The 23,286-nt window shown below is 39.3% G+C and overlaps 1 protein-coding gene across 7 annotated transcripts in view; it reads right to left on the reverse strand.

Annotated features, from left to right (window-relative positions):
* LOC123520011 (polycomb protein Asx-like) overlaps positions 1-23,286 on the reverse strand; it is a 141,764-nt gene that overhangs the window by 21,525 nt on the left and 96,953 nt on the right. For all 7 annotated transcript variants that reach the window (XM_045281800.1, XM_045281804.1, XM_045281803.1 and 4 more), the window contains one exon: positions 22,213-23,270. In XM_045281800.1, coding sequence (XP_045137735.1) covers positions 22,213-23,270 — 1,058 coding nt within the window. The remainder of the gene's footprint in view (positions 1-22,212; positions 23,271-23,286) is intronic.

The raw sequence follows: 23,286 nt of genomic DNA on the forward strand, positions 1-23,286 counted from the left end.
CTGCTTCTTGTAGTTAGCTACTTCCTTTTTCAGTTTTTCGTTTTCCGCCCTTAGCCTAGCTTCGTTTTCTTCCACTTATTTTATCCTTTCTTTCAGTTTTTGAAAATTTTTCCTGTTTTTCATTCTCTTTCATTCCCATACTCTCCTTTATCCATTTATCTAATTTATGTTCAATAGTCAACACTCTCTTAAATAGTGAAGTATTTGCCGTATCAAAACCTTCGAATGCGCTCACTCCCTCATCAACATATTCATCTTCTTTCATTCTTTCCCTAGTCTCATACCTGCATTTAGATGGAATCTCTTCCTTACTCATGATTCTCTAACACTGTATTCATGAAAACGAGTCTACACTACTCACCCAGGTTTAGGGTTGCCACCTCCACCTCCTAAAAATACTGAATGCATTAGCTGAGGTTGGAACAGTGATGGCGGATACAAAGTCAATCATATTGACAAGGCTTGAAGATAAGCTCTTCCATAAGTACCCTGTATTAGGAGGAATTCAAGGATATCTTGACTAAATGTGAGGATATATTGCAAAATACATTCATCAGTCAAGTTATCAGTATTATATTTTTGAAACTACATTTGTCTGTATAAATTCTAAAGAATGAGACACTGAAAAATATATTTCCCTTAATTAAAAAACTCATTTGGAGAAAACAGTAGCTACCTGGAATATGAATGGATCATAAATATAGCCATTACTTACACATTTTCCAAGTGTACAGATCCTGCAGACGTAGCCATGTTCAGTACCAGGTACCTAACAGAGATGAGACATAGGCATGGCACAGCACAGCAGCAGTGTTCTCCGCCCCTCTCATTTCTAGACTGACAGCCGTTGGTGATGGACCGTGGAGGCAGAGCGAGATATTATGTGTACTGTTCACGTAATGCACGAGCGGCACAACAAAACCCTAACAAACTCATATATTTTTGTGAACTGGTTATGTATTTGTTTCAATATTTGGTCACGATGACTTATTAATTTATTTAATTTGCTTGACTATTCATACAGGCAAATATGGAACAAATGGCGTTCCGTATTGGTTCAATACGGAACGCAGCATTTCATGCTTCAATACGGAACGGTTCCATATTTTAAGGGACAGGTGGCAACCCTACCCAGGCTACTGCAAACACAAAACAACAGGTAGTGAAGATCAGCTGATTCTCGGAGCGATGGCACTGCGTCCTTCCTCGACCGCGTCTCAGAGCTGTGTGTGTTTCTGGAGAGGCAGGGGAGGAATTCATATGTCTGATATTCGTGTTTGTCGTACCAACCTTTCCCCCTATTAGTCAGAGTTAGCGAAGGTCAACAGTACCATTCATGTAGATAGCTGGTGGGCTGTCCTCTTCCCATATCCTACACAGTTGAAGGAAGTGGTGATTCTTTCCTGTGTTAAGGCTACTATATGGCTGCCCGTGCTTTTATTTAGAAGCACTTTTTCCTGGTTCACCTAGTCTATCAATAAATCATGTTCTGCAGCAGTAATAGGACTGGTTCTCTTTGTAAAATTTTCCATACTGTCTGTGGTAGAACAGTGATGCAGCATGGTCTGAACTGTGTGGTTCAATCAGCTGAGGTGATGGTAAACAAATCATTGCTACTAAACACCACCAAATTATACTCATGGTTTATTTCATTAAACGCATTAGAAATAAATGTATGAATATGGAATAATATTCCTGGCATGTGAAATCATATGACAAATCACACTGAATTAAAACTTTTCTTATTTCCCAAACAAAAAAGACATGCCAGTGAGAATACGTGTTTTTATTGTTTCCAGGACCTAGTGATGTATATATACAGGCAACCCCTGCTTAACGAAGGTTCACACAACGAAATTTCGCTACAACGAAGGTTTCCTTTTACTACCATCTGCTCATTTAACAAACGAACACCAAACTCGCTTTAACAAAATTTTATCCAGGTAATTTTTTCAAAGTTTGAAAGCCCTGCCGTATTACGCAAGCGGATAGGCTTTTGAATACACCAGCGCCTCTCGTGGACAAAACGCGCACCACTCACATCCCTAGTTCAAAACAATAACAACATCAGCAGCAGCTCGTCTTCCCTCGCTCTACATGCCACCAAAATGCCTTGCAATGTTGCCTAGCATTGCTAAGAAGACCAGGAAGTCTCTTACTCTCGAAGTGAAGCTGGATATTCACAGACACAAGAGAGGCGAAAAAACTAATAGCATTGCTTCCCACCATGGCTTAACTCCATCTACTGTCTACCATTTTCAAGTCAGCAGACTCTATTAAGAAGGCTGGTGAGATCATATCTTCCTTGCAAGGTAAAAGAACCCCCTGAACTCGTGACTCTGCAATGGATAAAATGGAAAGCCTTGTGGAAATGTGGTACATAAGTTTTGTGTGCAGTACAATGATGCACCCTTTGTTTACATTCCACAGGTTGCCAGCTATTGTATTTCCCACTCCACTCTCCCTCCCTTCATTAATTTAAGATCATCAACATTATAAAGTTACTTACATACATACATTAGTGTACATTATAATGAGTTAGTCTTAAATTAAACTGCTTAAATGTTTAACTTCATAATTTTTACTTTCATTAACCCCATCGTTACCGACCCGTCAAACTTATGTAAACAAGACGTTTCGCTGCTAAACCGACTGCCCACGCACTCTTCCACATCGTCTGTGCGGTAGTCTTCAGCTTCTCACAAACACCCTGTTCACACTAGATTATTTATTTTTATGTTTTCTATCAGAGAAACCCCACATGTCATTAGAGTAAATAAAAATATGCAGCACGTGTGTTGGTCCAGAGACACAGCGCAGCAATCACATCTTTCCCCATGAATAACTGAAAACAGTCTAGATCACTCATAGCACTGGCTTCATGATGTAGAATAATACTAGTGAGTGGTGTGTGTTGTCCACGAGAGGCTTGATCTTGATCTTGATCTTGATTCTACAGATGTCCCAGGATTTCTCCTGAGGCACTGAGGCAGGCCTTAGTATTTGTGGCTGCTAGTGTATTCAAAACCTTGTCGGCTTGCGTGATACGGCAGGGCTTTCAAACTTGGAAAAAATCACCTGGATAAAACTTCGTTAAAGCGAGTTTGGTGTTCGTTAAACGAGCTGATGGTAGTTAAACAAAACCTTCGTTGTAACGAAATTTCATTGTGTGAACCTTCGTTAAACAGGGGTTGTCTGTGTATATATATATATATATATATATATATATATATATATATATATATATATATATATATATATATATATATATATATATATATATATATATATATACACACAGGGGATCCTCGAAATTCAACGGGGTTAGGGCGGTTTTTCATTGGTCGAATCAGCGTTTATTCAAATCTTGAAGCAAATTTTCCCATAAGATACTTAAGAATTAGAGGGGACAGGGACCAACCTCCAGCCTTGACCCCCAAAACATCACTATAACCTCTAAAAAACACTAACTTAGACTAAATCAGTACTATTAAAGGCTTCATTTATAGCTAACTTTTTTTTTTTTTTTTTTTTTTTTTTTTTTTTTTTTATTGAACACATTAGGGTGCTGTACAGTACAGGTTTGGAAATTAAAACACTTACAGCGGTCTCGTGGTACTTGTCCCTGTTCTTCCAAATTGTTAATACTGTTGATCTAGGGACACTTATTTGCACTGCAACGACACTGTGAGCTATACCTGCCTCACACTTTCTTATAAGCTCAAGCTTTTCTTTGAAAGGCAGGAAATTATGCTTCTTAGGGCTGGGGCTGGAGGCGGCTTTCCATCGTCTTGAGTCAGACGAAATGCACATTTTCCTCTAGCATCAATTTTTAGTTCAATTAAGATCTATGGATTCTAATTAACACTTTTATAATAAAATTAATTTTCTTGTTAATTGAAATGATGCTATAATCTCAAATCAATAGAATCTTGGTAAGTAGATGTAAATATATTTGTATATATATATATATATATATATATATATATATATATATATATATATATATATATATATATATATTTTTTTTTTTTTTTTGTCCTAGCCTAGCAGTGAAGAGTAGTTAAATTGTTTGTTTACATATGTTTCTCTGGCACTGCGATGTTCCAAGGCTTCTCTTCCAAGTAGCAACTGGCCAAGATGAGCAGCTCTGTTATTTATGAGTGGACAAAGCTGTCTGAAGAGTTTCTCCAAGGGAGCACTTAAGGCAAAAATAGCAACAGCTTGCTGGTGGTGAAGGGGACGCCATGTTTGTTTACAGTTGACAAACGCGACAAAGGCAGATGCAAGCTTGTGTGTGATGACCAGTGTCAACAAAAGTCTTCAAAAAGTTGACAGAAAAAGTTCACGGAAAAGTGCAAGTGTGACGCCGCCTGCGACGCACAGGGTAACGTTGGCTTACACTTTTGCTTGGCGGGTTTGCGGCGAATTTGACCGGGTGGGTGACGCGTGAGATATGAATGTCAAATTAGTGAGTTAGTCAGTTGAACCTTGAGGATTGGGTATTAATTAACTGAGTTCGAATAGGCGATAATTTGAACTGCGAATGGTTGAATTGCGAGGATCCCCTGTATATATATATATATATATATATATATATATATATATATATATATATATATGTACAGGTAACTCGATTTAAGCGTGTTTAACTTACGCGTATTTGTTATTACGCGACTGAAAAAAATGTTATAATTCATTTAATTTGCGTGATCGGTTTGCTTATATGCGATTTGGCCCAACTGCATTTTCAAACTGAGCGCCAGACGCAACTTCAAACTGCGTGCCAGAGAGTTTCACAGCTGGCTGATAGGTGGGAGCTCTGCTGCTCCTCTTGTGCCTCATTTGAAGTCTGCCAGCACTGAGTACATATGGAATCTCTTCAATCTGCCTATAATTCACCAAGATGGCCCCAAAACGTCCTTCATCTTCTTCTGCATGTGGGGTTATTTTTGATAAGAGGATTTTTGATAAAGTGGAAAAGCTCAGAGGAAGATGGTGACTGACTGTGGTGTGAGTGGTGAAGGCAGTGACGCAGTGAGTGTTGTGTTTACGTATTCTTTGTTTTGTTGTTTTCTCATTATTTTTTTGCTTTCTCTTATTTTTTCTTGCTTTTCCCTTTACTTGTGGTGAAGGCAGTGATGCAGTTAGTGTTGTATTTATGTATTCTTTGTTTTGTTGTTTTCTCTTATTACTTTTTTGCTTTCTCTTATTTTTTCTTGCTTTTCCCTTTACTTTAAATACACTTCTAATATTTAGAATGGTAATTAATAAAAACACGTTAATTTGGCTGCTGCATTAAACATATCGAAAGCTTCTGGTGGCGCAAAGCTTTGGTCTCAAACCTATCCTCCTATATCTTCTATCCTCCTCTCTGCAAATTTATCTCAAATTTTTGTCTTTGACCATTCTATTGTTGCTGTGATAGACAGCCACTGTTCTATCCCTATATATATACAGGCAACCCCCGCTTAACGAAGGTTCAAACAACGAAATTTCGCTACAATGAAGGTTTCATTTTACTACCATCTGCTCGTTTATCGAACACCAAACTCGCTTTAACGAAGTTTTATCCAAGTAATTTTTTCCAAGTTTGAAAGCCCCGCCGTATCACGCAAGCCGACAGGCTTTTGAATACACTAGCGCCTCTCATGGACAACAGGCCCACCACTCTCACTCCCCTTCCCTTCCCCGCTCTTGGTTCAAAACAATAACAGGGTCCAGCACCAGCTCGTCATCTCACGCTCAACATGCCACCAAAACGCCCTGCAACCAGCCCTGCAATGTCACCTACCGTTGCAAAGAAGAAAAGGAAATCTCTTACTCTCGAAGTGAAGCTCGATATAATTCAAAGACATGAGAGAGGTGAGAAAACTACTAGCATTGCTCGCCACCATGGCTTACCTCTATCTACTGTGTCTACAATTTTCAAGTCAGCAGATTCTATTAAGAAGGCTGGTGAGACATTAACTTCCTTACAAGCGAAAAGAACCACTCGTACTCATGACTTTGCAATGGAGAAAATGGAAAGTCTTTTGGAAATGTGGATTAATGACCAGGTACGTCGCCACATGGCTGTATCTACCGCGCTCATCACTGCCAAGGCACACTCACTCTGGGAAGATGTCCAAGCACAATTACCTGAGGAGGAAAAAGCAAAGACTCCCTTTGGTGCAAGCAAGGGGTGGTTTGATTGTTTCCGTAAGCGAGCTGGTTTACACAACATACAGATAACAGGTGAGTCTGCCAGTGCTGATTGTCCTGCTCCTGATGCATTTCTGTTTGTCTTAAAGCAGCATATCTCTAGTGGTGGCTATTGTAGTAAACAGGTAATTAATCTAGATGAAACTGGCCTGTATTGGAAAAAAATGTCATCAAAGACCTTCATCTCCCAGGAAGAAAAGAAAGCTCCAGGATTTAAGACAGCCAAGGATAGGCTAACTCTCACACTCGGGGGGTAATGCTGAGGGGCGACCTAAAGCTGAAACCTCTCGTTATTTACCAGTCAGAGAACCCTAGGGCACTGAAGGGCTTCACAAAGGCACAACTTCCAGTTATTTGGAAATCAAATAAGAAGGCCTGGCTCACTTCGTCCCTTTGCCAAGATCATGTGAGTGAGTATCTCTCACCAACATTAAAGGAATATGCAGCAGCAAATAACATAGCTAACAGATTCCTGCTGCTCATTGATAATGCACCAAGCCACCCACGTGCCATGGAAGATTGGGCTGATAACATAGAAGTCCTTTTTTTGCCACCAAATACTACATCCTTAATCCAGCCCATGGATCAGACTGTCATCGCCACCTTTAAAGCCTATTACCAGCGACGCACTATGGCTCAGCTGGTGCAGGCACTGGACAGCAACCCTGAGCTCACCATCCAGCAATACTGGCAGAATTATAACATCAAGAAAGGGATTGATAACATCACAACAGCATGGAATGAGGTGGATAACAAAACTATGAATACAGCCTGGAGTAAAGTTTGGCCTGAAGTGGTTGCTAACTTTACTGGATTTGTCCCTGTCAGCATCACCGACCTCCGTAAAGACATTGTTCGGCTGTCACACCGTGCTGGCTTTGAGGAGGTGGATGAAGACGATGTTCAGGAGTTGTTGGACAGCCACAGGCAACCCCTGACTAACGAAGAACTTGAGAAAATGTTAAATGAGCGAGCTCACCAGGAAACGACCGAACCTGAGAAAGAACGAGTGCTAACAATTAATTTTTGCAAGAATTTTTTTGCAAAATAGAGTGCCATTGATCCATTGAAAGAAGTGGATCCAAATTATGCCAGGAGTTCTACTGCAGCCCATGAGATAGAAAAAGCACTCGGTTGTTACAAAAAAATATTGGCTGCGAAGAGACGCAAGACTACACAACCATCAATCGAGTCTTACTTCAGGCCATCCACTCCTTCCACCAAATCATCAGTGTCACCAACACCGTCACTCTCAAGAGATATTGCTCAGTCCATCTCTTCATGGTAATACACCCCCTCCTCTCCTGTGGCATCCACTTCATTCCCCCGTGACCAAGACTCACCAGCTGCTGACTCACCAGACGTCATAAGCATTAGCTACTCATCAGATTCTGATTGAATGTGTAAGTAATATTTGCACTACTACTTATAATTTGTTGCAAAACAAGATGCTTAAATGGTACGTAAGTTTTGTATGCGGTACAATGATGCGTCATTTGTTGACATCCCACAGTTGCCGGCTAGTGTCTTTCCACTCTCCCTCCCTTGTTGTGTCTCAGTGTCACCTGCAGGCCACCGCATACTGCACTTTTGGGGCACTAGAGGCTGTGACATATAGCCTGCACGGCCCCAACCTACCTCTGAGAAGAAGAAGACTCTCCTTCCCTTCATAAATTTAAGATCATCAGCCATAAAGTTATTTACATAGATACATTAGTGTACATCATAATTAAACTGCTTAAATGTTTAACTTCATAATTTTTACTTTCATTAAACCTTTCACTGTACTATGATGCATTCTCACTTTGTTTACTCTCAATGTAAGTTCAAGTCTACAAAAAAAAAAAAAAAAAAAAAAAAAAAAAAAATAAAAACAGGGTCAAAAATGTTATAATTGGTTCACTTAATGAAGTTTAAAACGAAGTGTTTTTCAGGAATGTAACCCTTCATTAAGCGGGGTTGCCTGTATATATATATATATATATATATATATATATATATATATATATATATATATATATATATATATATATATATATATATATATATATATATATATATATATATATATATATATATATATACACACAGTAAGGTCGAGTTACGTCAGAGTTACGTTCCTGAAACATGGCGTAAGTCGATTTTGTATGTAACTCGAGTTTTGTACTTTCAAAGCATATTATCGAGTTTTCAACCAATCATTTTTTATGGTTATTCAGGTAAGTAAAAGGTTATATTGTTACTGGTATATTATTTACAACTATGTAAGAATATATTGATTAGGGCCGCGAACGCGAAGGACTGCAGGTTGCCGAGAGGGCCGGCCTGAGGCCGCCAGGAGGGTGGGCAGGTCGAATGTTGTGACGCCCATGGCGGACAGCTGTGAGCTTTGTGGAGTGCAGTAGGAGTAGAAGCGTTATATAAGTAAAAGGTTATATTGTTATATTATTTACAAGTATGTAGGAATATGAAACACAAGCTTGTTTTTGTTGTTGATAAGGGCCGTGAATGCGAAGGACTGCATGTTACCAGAGGGGTGAATGCCTGAGGCCGCCAGGAGGGTAGGCAGGTCGAATGTTGTGACGCCCAGGGCGGACAGCTGGGAGCGTAGTGCAGTGCGGTGGGAGTAGAAGCGTGGGCAGCGGGGCAGGAAATGCAAAAGGAAAGGGCAATAGGAATCAGCAGACAAGCGCAGACGGTGCAAGTGAGCTGCGAGTGTCGTGTGGCCCAGGCGAAGGCTCCGGAGTTATTGTTGTGATAGGTGCGTGAGCCCTCAAGGTCGTCAACCTCCCCGTTGTCATGGTAACGGGCTTCCCATTTTCTTCTTCACTCCCTTACACACAGCTGCTGCCTCCCTTCTCATGTCTTTTAATTATGTCCACTTTTTCTCGTAGCGTAATGGTTTTCCTTTTCTTAGCATCACTGCTATCACTCAGGAGTTTTCTTTTTGGTGCCATTGAGCAAGATACTAAGATAGTCAGCAAACGCAGATGTAGGAACACTCTTGCCAGGGGCGACGGTGTGGTGGAACTGAGGCGTGAGTGTTATTGTATTCAAGCATGAGGTGGGCGGTGTGGTGGATAACCACTAGTGACGCCTTGCGGCCAACAATAACAATAAACCCCGCGCTTTACGATTTAGAACTTTTCAATTTTTTAAATCTTAAATTGCCTTATAGTGGACTGACGTAAGTGCGAGTTTGATGTAACTCGAGAACGACGTAACCCGGGACTTTACTGTATATATATATTAACAGTAACATTCCTCATGGTTCTGTCTTGTCACCCACTCTGTTCCTATTATTCATTAAAGATCTTAACCAAACTTATTGCCCTATCCACTCTTATGCTGATGATACCTTTCCCCGTCTTTTAAGAGATGACCAACCCTTCCACAGATCAACAGATCATGCAGGGATGCCACAAAATACCTGACTTCAGATCTTTCTGAAATTTATGATTGGGGCAGAAAAAACTTAGTAGGGTTCAATACTTTAAAAATTTTATTCCTCCATCTATCAACTTGACACAACCTTCCAGACAACTATCCCCTCTTCTTCAATGACACTCAACTCTCCTCTCTCTTCTACACTGAATATCCTTGCCCTGTCCTTTACTCATAATCTAAACTGGAAACTTTACATCACATCTCTTGCTAAAACACCTATTAAGTTATGCATTCCAAGGCATCTCCGCCAGTTTTTATCACACCCAACTACTAACTCTGTACAAGGGCTTCATCTGCCCATGTATGAAGTACTCCTCACATGTATGGGGGGGTGGGGAGGGTCCACTAACACAATTCTATTAGATAGGGTGGAATCAAAAGCTTTTCATCTCATGAACTCCTCTCCTCTGACTGACAGTCTTCTGCCTCTTTCTCACCACTGGAATGTTGCATCTCTTGCTATACTCTATCACTATTTTCATGCTAAATGCTCTTCTGATCTTGCAAACTGCATACCTTCCCTGCTCCTACAGCCTCAATACACTGCACTTTTTCCTCTCATCTCTAATATGTCCAACTCTTTAATGCAACAGTTAACCAGTACTCTCAATCATTCATAGCTTTCTCTAGTAAACTATGGAACTCCCTGCCTGTGTCTGTATTTCAAACTTTCTATAACTTGACGTCAATTCAGAGGGAAGTTTCAAGACTTCATACATGTCCTTTGGCTAATCCTTTTGGATCTGTAAGGGGACTGGCAAATGAATGGCGCTCTCTCTCTCTCTCTCTCTCTCTCTCTCTCTATATATATATATATATATATATATATACACACAGGCAACTCCAACTTAGCAAAGGTTCATACAATGAAATTTCGCTACAACGAAGGTTTAATTTTACTACCATCTGCTCGTTTAATGAACACCAAACTCGCTTTAACGAAGTTTTGTCCAAGTAATTTTTCCAAGTTTGAAAGCCCTGCCGTATCACGCAAGCCGACAGGCTTTTGAATACACCAGCACCTCTCTTGGACAAAACTCGCACCACTCACTCCCCTAGTTCAAAACAATAACAGCGTCAGCAGCAGCTAGTCTTCCCTCACTCAACTTACCACCAAAATGCCCTGCAATGTCGCCTAGCATTGCTAAGATGACCAAAAAGTCTCTTACTCTTGAACTGAAGCTGGGTATTATTCACAGACACGAGGCGAGAAAACTAATAGCATTGCTCGCCACCATCTTGACTCCATCTACTGTCTCTACTATTTTCAAGTAAGCAGACTCTATTAAGAAGGCTGGTGAGACCGTATCTTCCTTGCAAGCTAAAAGAACAACCTGAACTCGTGACTCTACAATGGATAAAATGGAAAGCCTTGTGGAAATGTTGTACATAAGATTTGTATGCGGTACAATGATGCGCCCTTTCCTTACATTACACAGGTTGCCGGTTAGTGTCTTTCCTGTTTCACTCGCCCTCCCTTCATAAATTTATGATCATAACATTATAAAGTTATGTACATACATACATTAGTGTACATTATAATGACTTAAATTAAACTGCCTAAATGTTTAACTTCATAATTTTTATTTTCATTAAACCTTTCACTGTACTATGATGGATTCTCGCTTTGTTTACTCTAAATGGAAGTTCATGTCAGGGATTAAACTGGTTATAATTGGTTCACTTAACGAAAATTCGCTTAACGAAGTGTTTTTAAGAACATAACCCCTTCACTAAGCAGGGGTTGCGTGTGTGTGTATATATATATATATATATATATATATATATATATATATATATATATATATATATATATATATATATATATATATATATATATATATATATATATATATATATATATATATATATATATATATATATATATATATATATATATATACACACACACACTTTTTGCCCTTGGCCAGTTTTCCCCTTAAAAAATATAAGAAAAGGGGGGGTGCAACAAATTAACCTACTCATGGGGAACACATGGCACATCAGACATGAAAGCAACACACAAGACCCCTTTAGCTCACGTGTTGCTTTCATAACAATAATTGAGTTTTTGTCCCTCTATTGCCTGCTATAATGGATATCATATTTTTGTGTTTACGTATGATCATGCCATGGGAATTACCTTGACTCCGTGTCACTGAGTGATAGTTCAGACATTTAGCTCTTCCTTCTCACAGTCCTGAGTTCTCAGGAGTGTGTGTGTGTGTGTGTTTACCTACTTGTAGTTTTACAGGGCCTGAGCTGTGTGTGTGTGTGTGTGTGTGTGTGTGTGTGTGTGTGTGTGTGTGTGTGTGTGTGTGTGTGTGTGTGTGTGTGTGTGTGTATTTACTTATTTGTATTTACCTATTTGTGTATTACAGGGCCCGAGCTAAGCTCTCTATGTCCTGTCTCCTTGTCCATTCCTGTCAGTTTATTCCACTTATCAATGCTACGATGCGGGAAACTGTATTTTCTCACATCATTTAGACAGATGTCCTTTATTAGCTTTTTCCCATGTCCTCGGAGATGATTACTTGTGGTCACCTTTATCAACTCTCTATCCAGTATGTCAATCTTGTTCACCAATTTATACATAGTTATCATGTCTCCTCTTGTTCTTCTCTCTTCTGATGTGGTCAGCCCCAGCTTCCTCAGTCTTTCCTCATAGTCTAACTCCTAACTATTAAGGTACATAATATCTTCTTCATCATTCTTTCATCTAGGTAGGGGAATGCAAGGCCAATATTTTGAAGCATGTTGTATGTTTTCCAAAAAATCTTGTTAATGTGTTTCTCCGGTGACAAAGTGTTTTGCACAGTTACTCCTAAGTCTTTCTCCTCATTGGTCTCTTTAATTTTCTCATCACCCAGTCTGTAATCCCAGTTTGGTCTGTATCTACTTCTTCCCATTTTCATAACATGGGTCTTGTCTATATTAAATTCCATCTGCCACTCTTTACTCCACTCATATATTTTATCAAGATCTTCCTGTAACTTGTTACAATCTTCCACATTCTTTACTCTCCTCATAATTTTAGTATCGTCCACAAACATGTTCATATAACTGTCAATTCCTACTGGCATATCATTAACATAAATCAAAAACATGATGGGACTCAGTGTGTGTGTGTGTGTGTGTGTGTGTGTGTATTTACCTATTTGTGTATTACAGGGCCCGAGCTAAGCTCTCTGTGTCCTGTCTCCTTGTCCACTCCTGTCATATCTCTCTTTCATCTGATTGACACACACCGCGTCAACGACATCACTGCTCAGTTTATTCCACTTATCAATACTACGATGCCAGAAACTGTACTTTCTCACGTCATTTAAACAGATGTCCTTTATTACTTTTTTTCCATGTCCTTGGAGGTAATTACTTGTGGTCACCTTTATCAATTCTCTGTCCAGTATGTCAATCTTGTTCACCAATTTATACATAGTTATCATGTCTCCTCTTGTTCTTCTCTCTTCTAATGTGGTCAGCCCCAGCTTCCTCAGTCTTTCCTCATAGTCTAACTCCCTGAGTCCTTGTACCATCCTTGTTGCCAGCCTCTGTACCCTTTCCACCTTCTTCACATTTTTCTTTATATGCGGTGACCAGACGCAAGCTGCATATTCTAACTGGGGTCTAATTAAGGTGCATAATATCTTCATCATTCCTTCATCTAGGTAGTGGAATACAAGGCCAATATTTTGGAGCATGTTATATGTTTTCCCAAATATCTTGTTAATGTGTTTCTCCGGTGACAGAGTGTTTTGCACGGTTACTCCTAAGTCTTTCTCCTCATTGGTCTCTTCAATCTTCTCACCACCCAGCCTGTAATCCCTGCTTAGTCTGTATCTACTTCTTCCCATTTTCATAACATGGCTCTTGTTTATATTGAATTCCATCTGCCACTCTTTACTCCACTCATATATTTTGTCAAGATCTTCCTGTAGCTTGTTACCATCTTCCACATTCTTTACTCTCCGCATAATTTTGGTATCGTCCACAAACATATTCATGTAACTGTCGATTCCTACTGGCATATCATTAGCATAAATCAAAAACATAATGGGACCAAGCACTGACCCTTGTGGAACTCCACTGGTTACCTTCTTCCACTCGGACTTCCTTCCCTTCACCACTGTTCGCATTTCTCTTCCCACTAAGAAATTTTTCATCCATTTTGCTAGTTTATCATTTACTCCTCCAATCTTCTTTAGTTTCCACATCAGTCTATTGTGTGGCACTTTATCAAAGGCCTTTCTCAAGTCCAGGTAAACAGCATCCACCCATCCCTCTCTATGTTGTAGTATGTCAGTAACTCTTGAATAAAAACATAATAAATTGGATATGCACGATCTTCCTTTACTGAAACCAAACTGCCTTTCACTCAGAATGTTTTCACTTTCTAGATACTCACTCCACTTTGCTTTAATTACTTCTTCACATACCTTGCACAATATACTAGTCAACGATACTGGTCTGTAATTTAACAGTTCCATTCTACTACCATTTTTATATATAGGCACAATGTCAGCTCTTTTCCACTCTTTTGGGACTACTCCTGTTCGTATGGAGGTTTCCACAATATCAAATACAGGGTTCAACAATTGATCCTTACATTCTTTTAGCAACCTTCCAGATATGCCATCAGGCCCCATTGATTTATTAATATCCAAATTGCTTATAATTTTCCTTACATCTTCTTTAGTAACCATGACATCCTGCATTTGCTTTATCTCCGTTGGCCCTTCTCCTATAAAATACTCCTCCTTTGTAAACACTTTGCAAAAGTTGTCGTTCAAAATTTCAGCTATATCTCTAGCATCCTCATAGCATTCCCCATTTTTTACCTTTTCTATTGCCTCCCTTTTATTTAGTTTTCCATTTATGAATTTGTAAAACATTTTATGGTCACTATCACAGTTTTCCACCACTCTCTGTTCATATTCCTTTTGTGCTGTTCTCCTTACTTCAACATATTTATTCCTTGCTGTTTTGTAAACTTCTCTTGATAATACATCACTGTTTTTCTTAAGTTTCTTCCATGCCTTTTCTTTGTTCTTTTTTGCTTCTTCACAGTTTCTATTAAACCACTGTTTATTATTTAAAGTCCTCTTTCTGTGATATGGCACAAACCTCTTCACAGCAGTTATATAAATCCATAAATTTATCATATTTCAATTGCATATCTCTTCCTGGTATACCACAGTCCAGTCAATTTCATTAAAGAACTCCCTCATATGGTTATAATTTGCTCTAATATAATTTAATTTTTCCTACCTGTGTTCCACAATCCTATCTGTGCTTATTTCCGTATCCAGCTTAAAGTTTAGGACATCATGGTCGCTTTTCCCCAAGGGACATTCATGCTCAATTTCTTATTTTAGGGAGATGCCCCTGGTAAATACCAAATCCAACCTTGCTGCACCATCTTGTCCCCTGCACCTTGTTGGTGATCTCACCCACTGTGTCATCAAGTTATTTGTTGCTACATTTAACAATTCCTCTGCCCACTCTCCACCGTTTACCACTTCATAGTCTTCCCACACTATTTCCTTACAATTAAAGTCCCCGACTATCATCACTCTGTCCTTTCTGGTGAGTTCCTGCTTCATTCTGTCTAAAGTATTTCTCATCACCATTTGATACTGTTTATATTCCCAAGCACTGGTTCTGGGTGGTATGTATACTGTTATAATATTAATGTCTCTCTTACCATCTGTTATAAGTATACCTATCACTTCCTCATTTCCCTTACTATAGTTCACCTCCTTCACTATCAGATCTTCCTTAGTAAGAACCTTTATACCACCACCTCCTTTATTGTGTGTGTGTGTGTGTGTGTGTGTGTGTGTGTGTGTGTGTGTGTGTGTGTGTGTGTGTGTGTATTTACCTATTTGTGTATTACAGGGCCTGAGCTAAGCTCTCTGTGTCCTGTCTCCTTGTCCACTCCTGTCATATCTCTCTTTCATCTGATTGACACACACTGCGTCAACGACATCACTGCTCAGTTTATTCCACTTATCAATACTATGATGCAGGAAACTGTATTTTCTCATGTCATTTAGACAGATCAGATATCTTTTATTAGTTTTTTTCCATGTCCTCGGAGATGATTTCTTGTGGTCACCTTTATCAACTCTCAGTCCAATATGTCAATCTTGTTCACCAATTTATACATAATTATCATGTCTCCTCTTGTTCTTCTCTCTTCTAATGTGGTCAGCCCTCATTCTTTCCTCATAGTCTAACTCCCTGAGTCCTGGTACCATCCTTGTTGCCAGCCTCTATACCCTTTCCATTTTCTTCACATTTTTCTTCATATGCGGTGACCAGACGCAAGCTGCATATTCTAACTGGGGTCTTATTAAGGTGCATAATATCTTCTTCATCATTCCTTCATCTAGGTAGTGGAATGCAAGGCCAATATTTTGAAGCATGTTATATGTTTTCCAAAATATCTTGTTAATGTGTTTCTCCGGTGACAAAGTGTTTTGCACGGTTACTCCTAAGTCTTTCTCCTCATTAATCTTTTCAATTTTCTCATCACCCAGCCTGTAATCCCAGTATTCCATTTATGAATTTGTAAAACATTTTTGGGTCACTATTCACAGTTTTCCACCACCCTCTGTTCATATTCCTTCTGTGCTGTTCTCCTTACTTCAACATATCTATTCCTTGCTGCTTTGTAAACTTCTCTTGATAATACATCACTGTTTTTCTTAAGTTTCTTCCATGTCTTTTCTTTGTTCTTTTTTGCTTCTTCACAATTTCTATTAAACCACTGTTTATTATTTAAAGTCCTCTTTCTGTAATATGGCACAAACTTTTTCACAGCAGAGTTATACAAATCTATAAATTTATCGTATTTCAATTGCATATCCCTTTACTGGTATACCATGGACCAGTCAATTTAATTAAAGAACTCCCTTATATGGTTATAATTTGCCCTAACATAATTTAATTTTTCCTCTCTGCATTCCACAATCTTATTCGTGCTTAATTCCGTATCCAGCTCAAAGCTTAGGACATCATGGTCGCTTTTCCCCAAGGGACATTCATGTTCAATTTCCTCTTTTAGAGAGATGCCCCTGGTAAATACCAAATCCAACCTTGCTGCACCATCTTGTCCCCTGCACCTTGTTGGTGATCTCACCCACTGTGTCATCAAGTTATTTGTTGCTATGTTTAACAATTGCTCTGCCCACTCACCACCGTTCACCACTTCGTAGTCCTCCCACACTATTTCCTTACAATTAAAGTCCCCGACTATCATCACTCTGTCCTTTCTGGTGAGTTCCTGCTTCATTCTGTCAAGAGTATTTCTCATCACCATTTGAAACTGTTCATATTCCCAAGCACTGGTTCTGGGTGGTATGTATACTGTTATAATATTAATGTCCCTCTTACCATCTGTTATAAGCATAGTTATCACTTCCTCATTACCCTTACTATAGTTCACCTCCTTCACTATCAGATCTTCCTTAGTAAGAACCTTTATACCACCTCCTTCATTTTTTCTATCATTTCTCCATATTTTATAGTGTTTTACATCAAACCAGTCTAGCTTTATTTTAGGCCTTAGCTTTGTTTCTACCACACACATTATGTCCAGTTTGTTATTTCTTAGGTAATCCATACATTCTAGCCTCTTAGACAGAAATTCATCTATATTCGTGTAAGTCACTTGAATTCCATTCCTAATCTCTTATTTTCATGTTTCCGTCAGTGTAATGTCTATTCCGTCTGTTTTATCCACCACTTCTTCAGCCTCCCATTTCTCATCTTCCAAAAAAACTTGGTCTTCCTCTTCTGAGATCTTATTCAGTAAAGACTTAATCCTGTCATTTTCCTTACCCCTCCTATCTTGCCAGTTCCTGTTAGTTTCCTCCCTCAATCCTGTTATGATCACGCATTTTTTCTTTTCTGCAATATCTTTCACCACATACTCATTTTCCTTTAATGCCTTTACCATTTCACTCTGTGTAATCACTTTTATTTTCTTCTTCCTGCTTTTTCACTATCTCCCTAAAGGACCTTTGTACTTCCTGGTGTTCATGTTTCACTTCTTTCATCCTGGCATCAATTAAGTTAAGGTATTCCTCCTTCCCCAAGTCCCCTTCGGATATTTTCTTCTCCATTTCGAGGAGTTTAGCCTTCATCTCGTCACATTGTTTCCTTAGATGTTGGTTTTCTCTCTCCATTTCCACTTTTTCCCTCAATAGCTCTTTGTTCTCTATCGTTAACAAATAGATTTCTTTTTTGAAGGTATCGTTCTCTGCTATGACTCTATCTAGCTTTTCTTCTATGGATTTAATGTTTAGAAACTTACTTTCTAATGCCTGAATTCTTGCATCCATGTCTAATTTCTCTAGTCCTCTTGGAGTGGTCACAAAACCTTCAAAGTCCCGGGCTTGTCGAGGGGTGGATGCCATGATTGTTATCGCCAGCTGATTTCGGCTCAAACAAAACACCGCTGACACTCTCCGCTTAGGGACCACTCTCCATATCCCGCGCTTGAAAATGGCCCACTTTCTGCACTTTGCGACAGTAGGACATTAATAGGACATTAACACAGAAATACCCGGGCCCTGTAAACACCATAGGTAGTTTCTCCTCTTCCCCGTCCACAGCCAGAGACGAGCCGTCCTCGGACTTCCTCTCTCGGCAGCGGTATGTGTGTGTGTGTGTGTGTGTGTGTGTGTGTGTGTGTGTGTGTGTGTGTGTGTGTGTGTGTGTGTGTGTGTGTGTGTGTGTGTGTGTGTGTGTATTTACCTATTTGTGTATTACAGGGCCCGAGCTAAGCTCTCTGTGTCCTGTCTCCTTGTCCATTCCTGTCATATCTCTCTTTCATCTGATTGACACACACTGCGTCAACGACATCACTGCTCAGTTTATTCCGCTTATCAATGCTATGATGCGGGAAATTGTATTTTCTCACGTCATTTAGACAGATGTCTTTTATTAGCTTTTTTCCATGTCCTCGGAGATGATTACTTGTGGTCAACTTTATCAATTCTCTATCCAGTATGTCAATCTTGTTCACCAATTTATACATAGTTGTCATGTCTCCTCTTGTACTTCTCTCTTCTAATGTGGTCAGCCCCAGCTTCCTCAGTCTTTCCTCATAGTCTAACTCCCTGAGTCCTGGTACCATCCTTGTTGCCAGCCTCTATACCCTTTCTACCTTCTTCACATTTTTTTTCATATGTGGTGACCAGACACAAGCTGCATATTCTAACTGGGGTCTTATTAAGGTACATAATATCTTCATCATTCCTTCGTCTAGGTAGTGGAACGCAAGGCCAATATTTTGAAGCATGTTATATGTTTTCAAAAAAATCTTGTTAATGTGTTTCTCCGGTGACAAAGTGTTTTGCACAGTTACTCCTAAGTCTTTCTCCTCATTGGTCTCTTTAATTTTCTCATCACCCAGCCTGTAATCCCAGTTTGGTCTGTATCTACTTCTTCCCATTTTCATACCATGGGTCTTGTCTATATTAAATTCCATCTGCCACTCCTTACTCCACTCATATATTTTATCAAGATCTTCCTGTAACTTGTTACAATCTTCCACATTCTTTACTCTCCTCATAATTTTAGTATCGTCCATAAACATGTTCATGTAACTGTCAATTCCTACTGGCATATCATTAACATAAATCAAAAACATGATGGGACCCAGCACTGACCCTTGTGGAACTCCACTGGTTACCTTCTTCCACTCGGACTTCCTTCCTCTCACCACTGTTCTCATTTCTCTTCCCATTAAGTAATTTTCCATCCATTTTGCTAGTTTATCATTTACTCCTCCAATCTTCTTTAGTTTCCACATCAGTCTATTGTGTGGTACTTTATCAAAGGCCTTTCTCAAGTCCAGGTAGATAGCATCCACCCATCCCTCTCTATGTTGTAGTATGTCAGTCACTCTTGAATAAAAACATAATAAATTGGATATGCACGATCTTCCTTTTCTGAAACCAAACTGTCTTTCACTCAGAATGTTTTCACTTTCTAGATACTCACTCCACTTAGCTTTAATTACTTCTTCACATACCTTGCACAATATACTAGTCAACGATACTGGTCTATAATTTAGCGCAGGGGCAGGCAACCTTTTTAGAGTGAGTGCCAGATGAGACTCTTGGAAGGTCTCTGAGACAAATGCATGGAATACTATAGTAATAAAAGCATCACACACGACTACTCCTACTACTACTACTACTAATAATAATAATCATAATAATAATAATGATGAAATGTAAAGTAATTCAATAGTATAATTTATTCATTTAAAAACTTAAAATTTATTAGAGTTTCTTCTCTACTTTTAGTATCCATCAGATTGCATTAATAAAGCCTAGCAGGGTTACTATCACATACCTTGCACTATGTGGCCCACGGGCCGGAGGTTGCCCACCCCTGATTTAGCGGTTCCATTCTACTACCATTCTTATATATAGACACAATGTCAGCTCTTTTCCACTCTTTTGCCACTAATCCTGTTCGTATGGAGGTTTCCACAATATCAAATAAGGGGTTCAACAACTGATCCTTACATTCATTTAGCAACCTCCCAGATATGCCATCAGGCCCCATTGATTTATTAATCTCCAGATTGCTTATAATTTTTCTTACATCTTCCTTAGTAACCATGATGTCCTGCATTTGCTTTATTTCCGTAGGTCTTCCTCCCATAAAATGCTCCTCCTTTGTAAACACTGCAAAAGTTGTCGTTTAAAATTTCAGCTATATCTCCAGCATCCTCATATACTTCTTCCCCATTTTTTACATTTACTCTTGCCTCCCTTATATTTAGTTTTCCATTTATGAATTTGTAAAACAGTTTTGGGTCACTCACAGTTTTCCACCACCCTCTGTTCATATTCCTTCTGTGCTGTTCTCCTTACTTCAACATATCTATTCCTTGCTGTTTTGTAAACTTCTCTTGATAATACATCACTGTTTTTCTTAAGTTTCTTCCATGCCTTTTCTTTGTTCTTTTTTGCTTCTTCACAATTTCTATTAAACCACTGTTTATTATTTAAAGTCCTCTTTCTGTAATATGGCACAAACTTTTTCACAGCAGAGTTATACAAATCCATAAATTTATCGTATTTCAATTGCATATCCCTTTCCTGGTATACCACGGACCAGTCAATTTCATTAAAGAACTCCCTTATATGGTTATAATTTGCCCTAATATAATTTAATTTTTCCTCCCTGCGTTCCACAATCTTATTCGTGCTTAATTCTGTATCCAGCTCAAAGCTTAGGACATCATGATCGCTTCTCCCAAGGGACATTTATGTTCAATTTCCTTTTAGAGAGATGCCCCTGGTAAATACCAAATCCAACCTTGCTGCACCATCTTGTCCCCTGCACCTTGTTGGTGATCTCACCCACTGTGTCATCAAGTTATTTGTTGCTACCTTTAACAATTCTTCTGCCCACTCACCACCGTTCACCACTTCGTAGTCTTCCCACACTATTTCTTTGCAATTAAAGTCTCCAACTATCATCACTCTATCCTTTCTGATGAGTTCTTGCTTCATTCTGTCTAGAGTATTTCTCATCACCATTTGGTACTGTTCATATTCCCAAGCACTGGTTCTGGGTGGTATGTATAATATATATATATGTATATATATATATATATATATATATATATATATATATATATATATATATATATATATATATATATATATATATATATATATATATATATATATGTATATATATATATATATATATATATATATATATGTATGTGTATATGTGTATATATATATATATATATATATATGTATATATATATATATATGTATGTGTGTGTGTATATATGTGTGTGTGTGTGTGTGTGTGTGTGTGTGTGTGTGTGTGTGTGTGTGTGTGTGTGTGTGTGTGTGTGTGTGTGTGTGTGTGTGTGTGTGTGTGTGTGTGTGTGTGTGTGTGTGTGTGTGTGTGTGTGTGTGTGTGTGTGTGTGTGTGTTCACTGTTTGATCTGCTGCAGTCTCTGTGAGACAGCCAGGCGTTACCCTACAGAGCAAGGCTCAGAGCTCATTATTTCCAATCTTGGGATAGGCCTGAGACCAGGCACACACCACACACAACAAGGTCACAACTCCTCGATTTACATCCGTGCCTACTCACTGCTAGGTGAACAGGGCTACGTGAAGGACACACCCAAATATCTCCACCGGCCGGAGAATCGAACCCCAGTCATCTGGCTCCTCTGGCTACCGGGCCGTGTGTGTGTGTGTGTGTGTGTGTGTGTGTGTGTGTGTGTGTGTGTGTGTGTGTGTGTGTGTGGACATGTAAGTGAACCATCTTGTTTCAAAGGCTGCTTTACAAGACTCTATCAAGAAATTGTCCATCCCACAGCCACCATTCCATTTAGAAAAAATAAAGAGGTGTACGCTATACATAAGACAAGAACCACGTTTTTAGATAGTGCCTGGGAAAATTGATGTAAGTGAAACAATATGCCAAACATTCAGGTAAATAAAACATACCACCAAAGACACCAAAGCAGCATAAAATCAACAATGATTCAACGTTTCTACTCACCTGAGGCAATGCTTTAACAGTCTTGACTTTGGGAGCACCACTCACAGTTGAAAGACAGCCAATAGTCTGTACATTAGTCTTTGCCCCCTGGCTAAGTGCAACCTCTACTTCTATGGGTTTGGAGGGTCCAGTAACGACAACAGTTCGAGTTCCTGGGGGACTGGAGGCTAGTGTTGCACCTAATGAAGGAGGGACCACTTGCACAACTGGGGACAGTCTTGATGGTGAAGGTGAAGGACCTGGAGATACCCTCATGCCTGGTGATGTCCTTGATATTGGAGAAGATGGAACCTGTCCACTTGATGACTGAGATGGAGAGCTAACCAACAGCATTGATGCAGGTTTGCCTGAACACAAAGATTTGGCCTGAGAAACTACTGGAGAAGTGAGGACTTTTGTAATGTTGGTTGCAGTCCGCAATGAGCCAATGATGGGAGTTATGGGAACCTTTGATTGAAGACTTTCCCCAAAAGAACTCACAGGGCTGGATTTCTTTTGAGCAAAGTGCAATGTACTTCCAGATTTGGGAACACTACTGTTTGTTTGATCTGAATCTGACACACACTTTTTCTTTGTGGGAACTGGCACAGTAACAGGCACCAACTCTTTCCGTTTCAAGCTCTCCTTTGAGATTCCACTTTGATCTAATGTTATTATTTGAGTCTGCACAGCATTTCTGTCACTTACAGCAAGCACTGCATTGTTTCCAATTGGCACTGTGTTACCTTTGCTTGGGATCAACGTCACTGTACTATTTGTTACAGACAACGAGGTGGAAGCAACACAGACAGGACTGGTAGTCAGTGAAGAGACCGGTAGCAGAACTGCAGATGTTGAAGTCGAGGGATTGCATACTCCTGAAGAGGAGTCTGGTGGTAATGATGATGACAATAATGATGGTGATGATGTTAACAAAGATGATGATGATGATGATGATGGGGAGAATGTTGATGAGGTGGGGGAGAATGTTGAAGAAGATGGTAATGATGATGACATAGATGATGCTGGTGATGATGATAATGTTAAGGATGATGTTGCTGCTGCTAATGATGATGAAACTGGATTAACAATTAT

This window comes from Portunus trituberculatus, chromosome 46 (assembly GCF_017591435.1).
Source record: "Portunus trituberculatus isolate SZX2019 chromosome 46, ASM1759143v1, whole genome shotgun sequence".
Taxonomy (NCBI): Eukaryota; Metazoa; Arthropoda; class Malacostraca; order Decapoda; family Portunidae; genus Portunus; species Portunus trituberculatus.